Source organism: Nothobranchius furzeri, chromosome 13 (genome assembly GCF_043380555.1).
Source record: "Nothobranchius furzeri strain GRZ-AD chromosome 13, NfurGRZ-RIMD1, whole genome shotgun sequence".
NCBI lineage: Eukaryota > Metazoa > Chordata > Actinopteri > Cyprinodontiformes > Nothobranchiidae > Nothobranchius > Nothobranchius furzeri.
In genome coordinates, this window is record NC_091753.1 from 49,821,675 (window position 1) to 49,834,671 (window position 12,997).

Consider the following 12,997-nt stretch of genomic DNA (forward strand, 5'->3'; position numbering starts at 1 on the left):
TACATTTCTAAGCATTTCTACACTTGCAGTTTGGAGTTTTGTTGTTAAATGTTAACAAATGTTAACAAGTCTGCATCTGTGTCCCTTTTAATGAAAGATAAGTTATTTTCATGACTCATTACTTCCCCATGTGAATTCCACAATAACACACAGCTGCAGACTTGGAGACCGCAAATTCATGCTTGCTGCAGATTCACCGTCATGACCCACTCAGCCCCTTGGCAAACAGAGAGAATACTTAGTCGCAGGGTCAAACTGTTAGCACACGTGCACACACACACACACACACACACACACACACACACACACACACACACACACACACACACACACACACACACACACACACACACACACACTCATGCTTGTATGGACCTCCACTGACTTCCATTCATTTTAGTGACTCCACTATGCCTAACCATACCCTAATCATAACCTTAACCATTGGGGTTCCATTCCTAACCCTTACCTAAACTAGCCTAAACTAAAAGCTAATTTATACCATACCTCTAAAACCAAGTTTAAGGGCGCTCCACATTCGCTCTCACATCCAGGGTCACATTCTGTCTCTATTTTTGAGAGCTCCTGAAGATAAAATCCCACCACTTCAGCAGATTCTTCAGGAAAACTGGACAGGAGTCCTGTTCCTCTGGCAAACAAAAATCCATTATTTTGAGTTTTAGGTATTATTAAAAGTGCAGACTTGATGAGAAGGAAATCACTTTCAGTCTCTACATGGATAGACTGGGCGTTAGTGTTTACAGTCCAGTGAGACAACTGCAAATGTATTGGAAAAATGCGCGAATTTTGTCTTTAAGAAAAAGAAATTCAGTTTGGAGATTTTGACTTTTTTTCAAAAAGGTCACATTTTAGTATTCAGGGAATTCCTACCTTTCCTCATATTATTAGTTTACTTGAACTAAAGTATGTTTCATGGTTTCTCATCAATGAGAAAGCTTTAAAACATGTTTTCTCCCTGAATTACAAGTAAAAGTGGTGTGTAAATGTTGTTTTTCTGCTTCTGTCTTCTCCAGTGTTCCCCATCTGTGTTATCAGGACATCCGCAGTCGCTGTGTTGTGATAAAACCCGTTTCAATCCAGATTAAATCTCAAATTACTGGAGTGAAAACATCCCATTTGCTTGGCAAAAGTTGATTATCAGCATTCCTCCTGGTTAAGATTTGAGCAACTCAGAACTCGTTTAATAGTCGAGTCACACACAGGGTTAGAGATTTTATTTCCCTCAATGATGATATGTTGTGGATCTTGTTTGGTTTATCTGCAGCCAGTCGGTGGGCAGCACTTGGCAAACCGTGGCAGACCACGTGAAGCAGGAGAGGCACACCGTGGTCGGCCTCTTCCCCAACACGGTTTATCTCTTCATAGTTCGAGCGGTCAACTCTTACGGCCTCAGTGACCCCAGTCCGATCTCTGAGCCTGTCAGGACACAGGGTGGGTTGCATAATCAGAAAAATGTCCCTTTTCATCCCAGTTTTTCATTACATGAGTCTCACTGCTCAGTTTGCACTCCTCTTTTCACTTTGTAAAGAAATAAATTAGAGATAGTGGATGTGGGGCAGAGATAATGTGCTACGCTGTTTAAAAAAAGTGTTTTTCATGTGCAGTGTCATAACTAATTGCTTTCTCAGCGTGATGCTCTCCTGCCCTGAGCAGCGTTGAATTTTAAGTTTTACCCTTTTTTGCTGAATGCTGTAATTCAGCTGTGTGTGTGTGTGCTTTTGTTTTGTCTCATTTGACTGGATTTTTTGTGATTTCAGATGGAAGTCCAACAGAACAGGGTGTGGACCACAGACAGGTGCAGAGGGAGCTGGGAGAGGTGTCCATCTACCTGCAGAAACCTGTGGTTCTCTCTCCCACCAGCGCCAAAATCTCGTGGACTGTGAGTTCCCGTTATAGCTGATGGGAAAACATTTTAAATTTCAAAGTCATCTTTATAGTGCAGAAGACACGCTAATCTGCCATCAGAAAAGCTCCTTCAAACATTGCGTGTCAGAAACATTTTCACTCGAAGCAGAAACAGGGCTGGCTCTGAGCGTTCATGTAAATGTGGAATGTGTTTGTCTTGCCAACTTTCTTTAGGTTGCCCGTCAGTCACGGTACATTCAGGGTTACCGCTTGTTTTATCGGACCATCGGGGGCTCCTGGTTGGTCCGAGACGTGGAGGCTACATCTGACTACAGCATGGTTTTAGAAGATCTGCACAGCAACAAGGAGTACGAGATCAAGATTCGCCCCTTCTTCAATGAGCTACAGGGACACGACAGCCTCGTGGTTCTTTTACGAACACCTGAGGAGGGTAAGAGAGTCTCAGCAGAGTAAAAAAAAAAATTATTATTTAGTCAGGTCGGTGGCAATAGTGCACCTTGACTGTGTGCACTTTGGGCACCTGCCCACTGAGAAGTGCTCACTAAGCCAGATGGCCAATCCACCTCAAATAGGCACCCCGTGGCGCCCCTGCTGTCTCTTGGAGCTGCCGTAGTAGCCGGCCGTCATCTTGGATCTGCCCCCAATGCATTTATTTCTAATGATTCTAATAATTTTATTATACATTTTCAGAAAATCTGACATATGGTTTGGCATGATACGGAAAATATAAATATATTTAAGGGGGCATTATGGAAGTTTGACAGCCAAAACATGTATAGAAATAATACATTTCTTCTTCATACATTCTCCTGCAATGCCCTGGTCCTGTAGAATGAGCCCTGGCATTTTTACTGTGATTGCCTGTTTTTCTGTAAGATCACAGAAAAAGAGAGCTGCTCGGGTCGAGCAGGCTGCTTCATGCGCGTTCACGCTCAGGCATCGCCCTCCGAACCGTTCTTTGAACGTTGTTTCAGCTGTTATCAAGAATATAAATGTTACAGATACAAAGAACGCCAGTGGCACTTTAGCTCGCCTAGTAAAACGTTGGACTTGTGTGCAGAAGATCCGGGTTTGTTTCTGGATGCGAACACATTATTTAGAGTATTTTTTTTACATTAATGGTATATTTTTTTACAGTAAGATGCCCAAATTTTTATTTGAGACTCGCCGACGGCATTGAATTCACAGATAAAAAAGATTTGGGTTCTAATTTCATTTTGGAACAATTTTTCAAGCAAGGCAATGGAATTATCTGAGCATGCAGGAGGACTGACCCATCTTAAACCTTTGTCGGCTGTGCTGAAGAGAAAGGTACAGAACCAAATTATTTAATTAATTAGCTGCGCGTTCTCCTGTCCTCTGTCCTCCGAGCCACACACACACACACACACACACACACACACACACACACACACACACACACACACACACACACACACACACACAAGGGACTGTCTCAGCTGTTATTTTCGTTAAGGAGTGTGCACGTACAGCATGCGCGCCTCATGCACGAGCCTACTATTGAAGCTGCCTTTACGCTTTTGGCCAGAGGGGGCAATCGCGAGCATAAAAATTCAAAACTCCGTAAAGTCCCTTTAAACACAATGAATTAAAGTGTAAAATCTCACCAGGAGGGATAAAAAAGTCACCTTCAATCCCACAAGATCTGTTTATAATAGTCCGCTGGCCGTGCAAACATAAGCTGCACAGAAACAGGCATGGTTGCCCACTCTGTGTTGACTCCAGCTGGGTATGGAGAGTGAGGAACCCATCCAATATGGCGGTGATGCTGTTACGTTCTTCAGCGCCCAATGGGGCGTCAACGTATTCATGTCTATGGTGAAAACACTGGATGTGTCACACCCCTCAAATTAATATTAATGTCAGATGGCATAAACTAAATTAAAGTAAATAAAATTAAATAATAACATAAAATACAAAAAAGTAGTATTGATAAATTTACTCTCACTGCATGATTTTCATAAACAGACAAAGGAAAATATTTTTTTTGATAAATAAGTAGGGCGAAGGCTTTTATTTTATGAATGCATGATCAAAGATTGTGTGTACTGGAGTCTATTGCTCACCTGTGTCGCCCTCTTATGTCTCCAGTTCTAAGTGGGTCTCCACAGGCTGTTTCAGCGGTGCAGCTCGCCAACAGCACCAGCATCAGCATCTCCTGGGAGCCGCCGCTTCATAATATTCAGACAGGCATCGTTCAGGAATACAAGGTGAGACAACACCTGGGAACGCTGCAGAGGGTGACGGAACCGGGCATTTTACATTCTTACACAGGCACTTCCCCGGTGAATGGGTGAATATGAAAACCTCTTATTCACAATTAACAATTAGTAATTACTCTTTACTGCTCCTGCGCTGCCAGTTCCTGTTTTGTCATCAGATTGTCCACTGAACACTGACTGTTCCTGTCATCTGCTTGTTCTGCGAGAAAACACTGAGTCCTGATTATGTCCGCCAGCATCAGCGCAACACTGATTACTAATCATCAAGCTGCAATTCCAGGAAAAAACGACTATTCTATTGTTTTGAGTTGATTTCTCCATCTGTATCTACTTGTAGGAAATTGTAAACCACTCGGCAAAAAAAAAAATAAATAAGTTTTTGTCGGGAATGTGGAAGAAGGCGAGGACCACACCAAATCTCCGCAACCTTCTCATTTTCAGGCTTTATTCTATTCAAGCTTTCAAAGACCTAAATGTGAGAAATATCATAAGTAGGCTGAGCGTTTTCCCAGCACATAGTTTCATTACAGCCCGCTGTTGTCTTCATCACAGAACTCCACTAAAGGTTAATTAATGAAAGATTTATTCCTCGCAAAACAATAGAGAGAGATATGCAAATTACAGCAGGGCTGGAAAGGAACTGTGTTACCGTAGCGACCTCGCTGATAGACGACACTGGATAGCCTGGCAAGCCAGACTAAATAAATGTATTATTTAGTCTGGCAATGCTCCATTGACGGCTCTCGGTTGTGGGGCGGGTTCTACCGTTGTCTTTCAAATGATCTCCGCATGCTTCTGGACAATGAATGTGACATACTCAACGCAACAGCTATCGGTAAATGAGGCCGTCCGCAGTTGAAGAAGGAGAAAACACATCATTTTTTCTAAAATAAAGCACCTAAATACATCTATCTGCTCCTGATTCTAATGAAGCCCAAGTTCTAACAGTCCAACATTGATGTTAAAGCCTTTTCAAACGAGCTGTCGCCATCTTGTTTCACTCTGTTGCATCATCCCACCCACCAGGCATATAGAGTGCCCTGATTGGCCCACAAAGCAGATAAAGCTTTGTGATTTGTTCACTAAGCAGATAGAGCACTATGATTGGCCCACCATTATGGACCAATCACGGCTCTTTATGTGTTTGAAACCCCTCTAGAGAGCTGTGATTGGGCAGCCAGAATGCTGTTAGGGGCTGCTGAGGTTCCAGTGGAGCGTTCCTAGACCAAACTTTGCAAAGCAAGAATTTGGTCTAGTTCACTAGGGTAGACACTGGATGCTGTCACTACAAATGTTGCTTTTTGTTAGATCTGTTGTTTTTATTCAGGGGGACTGGCAATTACTTTTTAGGGGCGTCAAAATGACCCAAAAATAAGTTTCATTGTGATTAGTTGCACAAGTTCATAGCTAACTCACGAGAAATCGTCTGTTAGCTTTTCTGGCTTTGGTTTCTCTACCTTTATCCCTCATCCTGTAACGAGTAAAGCCTGAGTCATGCTGCTGCGTCAGTGCGGAGACACGCAACGCCATTGTCCATCCTTGCGGACCTGCTGGAGAGCCTTCGCAAGGATGAACGGAGTCGAGCTCTCTTTTCTAAACATCCGTCCGTCGAGACGAAGAACGCGAGCTTGTGAGTGGTCAAGATGCCGCTGTCATCTACACCGCCGCCATTGCGCCCTCAAAAGCATAAAGAGAGCCGAGGATAACTAGCGGCAGACATGCAGAAGCTGGAAGAATATCTCGCAAAAAAACTCTAAAAATATGAACGTTTAATTCCCCGTGACTGGAGGAGAGTAAAGATATGCAGCAAGCGTTTTATGACAGGAAACGTGGCTTTAGAGGTGGCGAGCGCATGAAGAGGTGGAGGAGAATGAGAAACAAATTTGTCTGTGTTAAAAAGTCTCTTGTATACAAAAAACAATATAAACACACTATCTTGGAGCAGATACATGACAGGATACCACAGAACAGCGCTACGCCCTCTGTTGTCCTGGCAGGGAACTGCTTTGCAACTCTCCCGAGGCGACGGAGAAGTATGAGGGCAAAATGTCTCCGTCCGTGCGTGTCTCTTCCTTGTGGAGCTGATGGAGATGTATAAATCCAGCTTTAGGGCCAACTAAGAAATACCTTTCAATCACTGAATTCTCCACATAATACGTGGGTAGTATGAGAAGACCCAAGTTCCCCACTTGGGTAGTATAAAGTGATATGCATAAAAACATTGGTTGGCTGGTTTTGGAGTAGGTGTGGCTGAGGATCTCTAACCCTGAGTTGTAAGTGAGCTCTAGCCTTAACCTTTGGAGTCAAACCCTTTACCTGAAACTTCCTGGGCAGAACAACCTGCTTGACGAACTAAAGCTTGGTTTATGCTTGACGCATTCACTTTCCGCGCGGTGATGCGGCTCGCGGATGGAACGCGCTTCACAACTCGCAGCGTTTATGGTTCGTGCGGCTCGTCTCTGCGGTGAGCCAATATTCTCCCAAACTGAACGGGGCAGCATGGAGCTCTACGGCAAACATCCAACACTACACCATAGTAGAAGTAGAAACTACTGTTTACAACATGACATTTCAGCATTTTTAACAGCGTCCTCGTCTTTTCCGACAGCGCGAGCTATTTCTCTCCAAGAATTATTTACAACATGTTGATCACGGTGATCTCTGAGAGCTGAATCATACAAATGTCTGTATTTACGAACCTCTGCCATACTAGTTCTTGCCGGTCCGCCATGTTTTTCCGCGTCCGTCCGTCCATCCGCGTGGTTAGAAATTTTCCTAGGTGCGCGTTGCGGAAATCTTGGGCCGTGCGGAGACGCGGTGGAGGGGCGTGGTTGTTAAAATGTCGCAAAATGACGCAACTTTTCCGCGCGGAGCCGTGCGGACCTCGCGGACGCGTCAAGCATAAACCAACCTTAAGCTTTTGCTTTGTTTGAACTTTACCCTCACGGCTCTGTTTGATCATCAGGTCTGGTGTCTGTCGAAGGACGTGGTGCTGGAAGTAAACCGAACCGTGGACGGAGCAGTCCTGTCCATCCTGCTGACGGGTCTGCTGCCTGACGTCCGGTACTCAGTGGTGGTTGCTGCTGTCACCAGTCTGGGTGTGGGTGCTCGAAGCCCGCCTGTCAGCCTGCTTCTCAGTGAGTCACTCAAAGTGCTCCAGCCACCACAGAAATATGGGGAGATGCATCCTCAGCAGGAAGACAAGGGAAATGTGTTCATTCAGTCTTGTGAACGTGTTAAAGACAAGGTGCTCTCTCTACTGTGTCCTCACCATGTAGGAATGCATAGGCTACAAAATTCACCACATCAGACTGAAATGAACTATAAATCAAAGATGGCGGCACATCCATCTGCCCTAACCTACCTGTGTGTCTACAGCTAATAAAATATATTTGGAAGTAAAATCTGAATTTATCATAAACAACTAAAATATTGAATAATAATATAATAAATTTATTTCCACCTTAACCTGAATGTGTTTTTGTCTCAAATGTCTTTTGGGAAAAACACGCTTGGATTGCTGTTAGAAACAACATTTGCGTAACTTCCTGTGACCTTTCCAAAAATGTGATGCTTCCTCACATCTTATCCTCATACTTTCTTGTATAATGAACCAGTTAGACACAAATCTTAATGTGTGTTTGTACAATCCTCACAGTTTCCTTCTTTTTGTTTGAGTATTAAAGTCCTAAAGCCTTTAAACCCTTGCTTTAAAGTCTCTTAAAAACCAACCCCGCCTCGAAAGGTGGGAGTATTAGTACCTTCATCAGAAACCAATCATATTTGTTCCGACACATTTCATTGTCCTCTGGTGGAGAATCTATAGACGGTGAGAGCCAGTTTTATTTCTTTAATACTGTTTATAAAAAAGATCATTGTTGTAGTATAAATATTTCCATTTTTAGAACTTTATTTTTAAAATAATCAAAAAGCACAATGAATTTAACAAAATAAGAGCAATTAAAGTCAGTAAGGTCTCAAATAGATGCTATGAGATAGTTCATTGTTATTAATGAATGAAAATGCAGGAAGTCATCAGGTTTTATTCTAATTTTGTGTTCAAACCATCAAAAACCTGACATCACCTGGAGAGTCTGAAGCTTATTTTGAACCAGAATTAACAGCTAATGAGGGAAACGTGTCTTGTTTTCTATTTCCGGTGTTATTCTGTCTAGTCGGAGACCAGTTCCAGGAGGATCTCAGCTCTTGACATTATGTTCTGACACCATATTTTTCCTCCCTACCTTTCCATCCGCCTGACACTTGGGTGTCTATCTGTCTCTCATGGACAGTAGTTTCTGTCAGTGTGTCCATCAGCAGAGAGAAGGGAGGTGTGCAGAGATGTGGATGTGCGGCTACATCTGTGCCTGACACAAGCGCTAAAATATAAATTTTCATAAAAACCAAATTTTATTGTATAAATTAACCTTCTGAATGAAGACCGATTAAATATTTTAAGGCAAAATATGGAACTAAATGTCAGCGGAGGCATGGACCAGCTGCCATTTTGCACACTTTTTGACTTTGTGTAAAATATTTGATCATTCTTGAAAAAATCAGGTAAATTCATGGATGAACTTGCTAAAGAAAATACATGGTGTTTTTCTTCACAAAGCACTAAAAACTATGAGTCATTTTTGATTCATTTACATAAATATGGTGGTTTTTAGTAGTGGTTTTAGTTTAGTCTTGACCCAGTATGAGTCTGCGATCTCCTTAGATGTTCTCTCTGCTTGATGCGTGCCGATGATCTGACCCTTCTCATTCAGACTGACATCTTTTTCATGACCACCAGATGAGTCTTTCCACACAATTGTTTAAGAAATGAGAAGCAACTCATTGCACCAGTTGGGTTAAATAACTTGTTGCCAGCTGAGGCATAATTGGCCATGCAGCGGTCGTCCAATAGGAGGCTCCCACCTATTTGCTTAGTTAAATCCAGGTGGTGACATGTTTTTGGTGTGTTTTTGTCAATTAGATGTTTATCTAAACATCACCCACTTGTGTAGATTTCAAACATAAATTGGGACCACAGGTAAACATTTTCTAAAGGTCTTAATCTAGTTTTAAACTAACAGAGATTGGTTTGAAAAAATGAAATCTCTAGAAGCATCATCACTATGTGCACAAAACCATCTCTCAAGCACAAACCGAGTAATCACAAATCAACATAAGACTGTTTACGATAGGAAAAGAGCATAATTGCAATTAGAATATGTGCCTTCCTGATTTTTTGCCCTCCTCAGCCAGATACTCACAGATGTAATCCTACTGGGTAACAAAATCAATATTTGTTAAATTAAAACTACAACAAATTTGATTAAATACATGTTTTCATGTTTCCCTGTGTCAGGGATTAGGTCCTGCCTCAAGTGGAGGAGTTTAAGTATTTCAGGGTCTTGCAGGCGTTGTACCGGTCTGTCGTGGTGAAGAGAGAGCTGAGCCAGAAGGCAAAGCTCTTGACTTACCTGTCAATCGATGTTCCTACCCTCACCTATGGTCACGAGCTTTGGGTAGTGACAGAAAGAATGAGATTGCGAATACAAGCGGACGAAATATGTTTTCGCTGCAGGGTGCCTGGGCTCTCCCTTAGAGATGGGGTGAGAAGCTCGGTCATCGGGAGGGGCACGGAGTAGGCCCGCTGCTCCTCCACATCGAGAGGAGCCAGTTGAGGTGGTTTGGGCATCTGGTTAGGATGCCTCCCGGGCACCACCCTGGTGAGGTTTTCCAGGCAAGTCCAACCGAGAGAAGACCTAAAGGAAGACCCAGGACACGCTGGAGGGACTATGTCTCTCGGCTGGCCAGGGAAGGCCTTAGGATCCCCCTGGAGAAACTGGCCCAAGTAGGTGGGGAGAGGGAAGCCTGGGCCTCCCTGCTTAGGCTGCTGTCCCGGCGACCTGACTCCGGATAAGAGGCCAAAAATGGATGGATGGACCTTTTTTCATATTTACGTGCACACTTCACATTTTGTAGCATTTTATTTAGCTATAATATTTTCTTTGACAATATTTGATTAAATTCAGTTTATTGATTTTATTTTTAAAGCTGTTATGGTGAATCTGCAAACAAGCTAGGTTTTGAACAAAAACACGGTCATTGAGCACTCACCCCTCCCCTCAGGTATCTTCCTCAGATGCTTCTGCTGGAGCTGAAAACCTGTGATAGTGGACCAGTCGAGATAGAAAACAGCGACTGGTGTTTAGCACTATGTCCAAACATCTCTTGTTGTCCTTGACTTTAAATGGTGCTTTTCTTTTTGGGACTCTGGTAGTTTGTCCTAACGTTGAAGTGGTAGCAGCCGGCTGTTTCTCCTTCTCTGATATTACTGAGTGGAGAACCTCTCACACCAGTGGGAGGAGTTTGGTGAGCCTAACAACTGGATGGCCCAATGGTTGCTTTCCATACGCCCAAAACGTGTTTATTGGTGGAAATTTTTAGACAAATGCAAGAAAACCACTTTATTAATGTTATAACATTTTTATAATCTCCACAACATATGTATTGCTATACTATGTTAGAACATTGTTAAGAGGCATGGAAAAAATGTTTTATGCTAATTAGTTTCCCAGACTTGTTATAGCAGTGGATTTGTTTTTACTTATAATGTTCTACTGAACCAACCCGCATGCTTAACATTAATGAATAGCTTATACAGTAATCATACAAAAAATGCGCAGTTGGAAACAGGCTTCAACACAAGTGGTTGTTTTCCGCTTGGTCCTAGTGCTAAACCAGTGTCTATTTAATATAGCATAATATTGTTTTTGGACAGTAAAAAGTGCAGGGGACAAAAATTTACTTTGGATACCCCCCCCCCCAAAACTACGTCCATGGTCACACAGTGCATCACCACCCACTCCAATACCTTTCGCAATTGGTTGTGATTTAACAGCAAACCTCTAATAAGTGTTCACAGATGCAGCATTTTAGACTGATTCAGGCCAGCTGTGTTTTTGCATAAATCAGTTGGATTTAAAAAAAGGAGAAGGCCTTGTCCTGTGAGGTTTGGGGTCACAGAATTTATCAAAGAAAGTCGTTCCATTTAAACTGAGCACACTCTTCAGCGGACATTCAGGGCAACAAGAATGCTGCTGCCAGAAAAACTAACCATGCTGCAGAATTTCCTAAGTTTACTTCCAATACATCTGAAATGATTGTACAAAATCACACAGCAAGCTGTAATTTCTTTATGATGGATATATTTTCATTCTAAATTTGGCCTTATCCTTTAAATACTTCAAATAACGAGTGGCAGTTTTTTTTCCTCTATGGGCAAACATTTATTTTGACTGTGAAACTCCACAAACCCAGTGTCTCATTAAAAGTTGTAAGTAATAAATGTTAATGTCGCTGTGCCACATATGCACAGAAACTCTTTAATCTGGGAGACAGCGTTGATCAGTCAGTCTCTCAGAAACGAACAGTTCCTATTTATTTCTTCATGTCTGGAAGCAGATTTTGGGCGTCGGGTTTCGTGATGCAGTCAGACACAAAACACGAAGCTGGAGTGAGCCTTGGTGTATTCTGGTCCTATTTGTGTCAAATGTCTGATCCCAATATGTCAAATCCTGTGGTTTAATTTGTTTATTTGATTTCGTTTCCAACTTTGATGTTTAATTTTCTTTACACTGTTGCCTAATCTCTGTCATAAACTTTAGTGTGAGCTTTGTCCAGATCCACGAGGATAGTACTCACAATCTTCTGTGTGACTTTAACAATCTGGGATAGCCTTTCTGCAGCCAGCATCCCAACACTATAGCACCGACAATGCTCTCTAAAGCCGGGCGTACACTGTGCGACTTTTTCACTTTTTTGAGCCGATTTTCCAGTCGTGTGAGAATCCACGACATCGGGGCGAGTTTTGCGCTGAGCGTCGTGTAGTGTACAGGGGGTTACGAGAGGCGATTAACACCACGTGACCAGCTACTGATCAGTAATCGTGAGCTCGCACGGACTTCTGGCGTGTTTAATACTTCGCTCGTCCCTCGTGAGGGTATCGCACTGTTGAAGCGGCGCTGCGAGCAGCTGCGACCCAAAATGTATCAGAACCGCTCACGGCGCATGCACAATCCTGCATCAACACCGCTCCCCACTATTTCCCTAATAACACACTCTGTTCGTTTTTATTTCTACACGTTTTTTTACTCACAAAGATTGTCAAGAAAGCGTGTTTGTTGTGTTCATGTCAAATTAAACTGATCACAAAACACAGATTTACTTTCTTTATTTCATTTTCCTCATCCAACCCCCACAAATTCCTGTGTGTCCTCCTGCAGCACTCCCGAAGGACAACAAGCAAAACAAGACAAAAAAGTCTGACGTGTTGTGTAAAAACTGCTATTTTTAGCATATTTTTAGGGCCGACGTGTTGCTACCAGACGTACAGTGTGAGCAGTCAGGTCGCATCCGAGAACTGGGTCGTGCAGTGTGAGCGCCTGGCTCGTGAGATCTGCTCTGTGAGGAAGTCGTACAGCTTGAGCTGAAGCTGAGTGCTACGAGTGAAAAAGTCGCACAGTGTATGCCTGGCCTAAGACAGCTGAGTGAGGAGACTAGCTTTTTGAGATTTCTGAAGATGAAATGTCCCTCCTGGGGTGTTGTTTCTTTGCTTCCCTTTTGTCTGAACATCACTGTGCCATATGTTGGACCTCATCAGTGTAGTGAGTCTTAAAGTCTCCTATTATCAGGCCAATTCTAGAGTTAGAAGAGTCAACGCGTGTGAGGCGAACAGAGATGGGCTGAGAATACATCCTTGTGGTGCTCCAGTGTTTAGATTTCCAGTTTGGTGATTAATATCTTTAAAACAATGTATAGAAAACAAGGCTGTGGAGCTAAATTTTAAAAAGGGTGAGCCATTTATTCTAATTTCT

At 42.8% G+C, this 12,997-nt stretch overlaps 1 protein-coding gene across 2 annotated transcripts in view; it reads left to right on the top strand.

Annotated features, from left to right (window-relative positions):
• Positions 1 to 12,997, top strand: part of zgc:77784 (roundabout homolog 2) — a 102,106-nt gene that overhangs the window by 76,144 nt on the left and 12,965 nt on the right. For both annotated transcript variants that reach the window (XM_015951146.3, XM_015951147.3), the window contains exons 12-16: positions 1,286 to 1,452; positions 1,779 to 1,900; positions 2,101 to 2,317; positions 4,000 to 4,118; positions 7,096 to 7,267. In XM_015951146.3, coding sequence (XP_015806632.1) covers positions 1,286 to 1,452; positions 1,779 to 1,900; positions 2,101 to 2,317; positions 4,000 to 4,118; positions 7,096 to 7,267 — 797 coding nt within the window. The remainder of the gene's footprint in view (positions 1 to 1,285; positions 1,453 to 1,778; positions 1,901 to 2,100; positions 2,318 to 3,999; positions 4,119 to 7,095; positions 7,268 to 12,997) is intronic.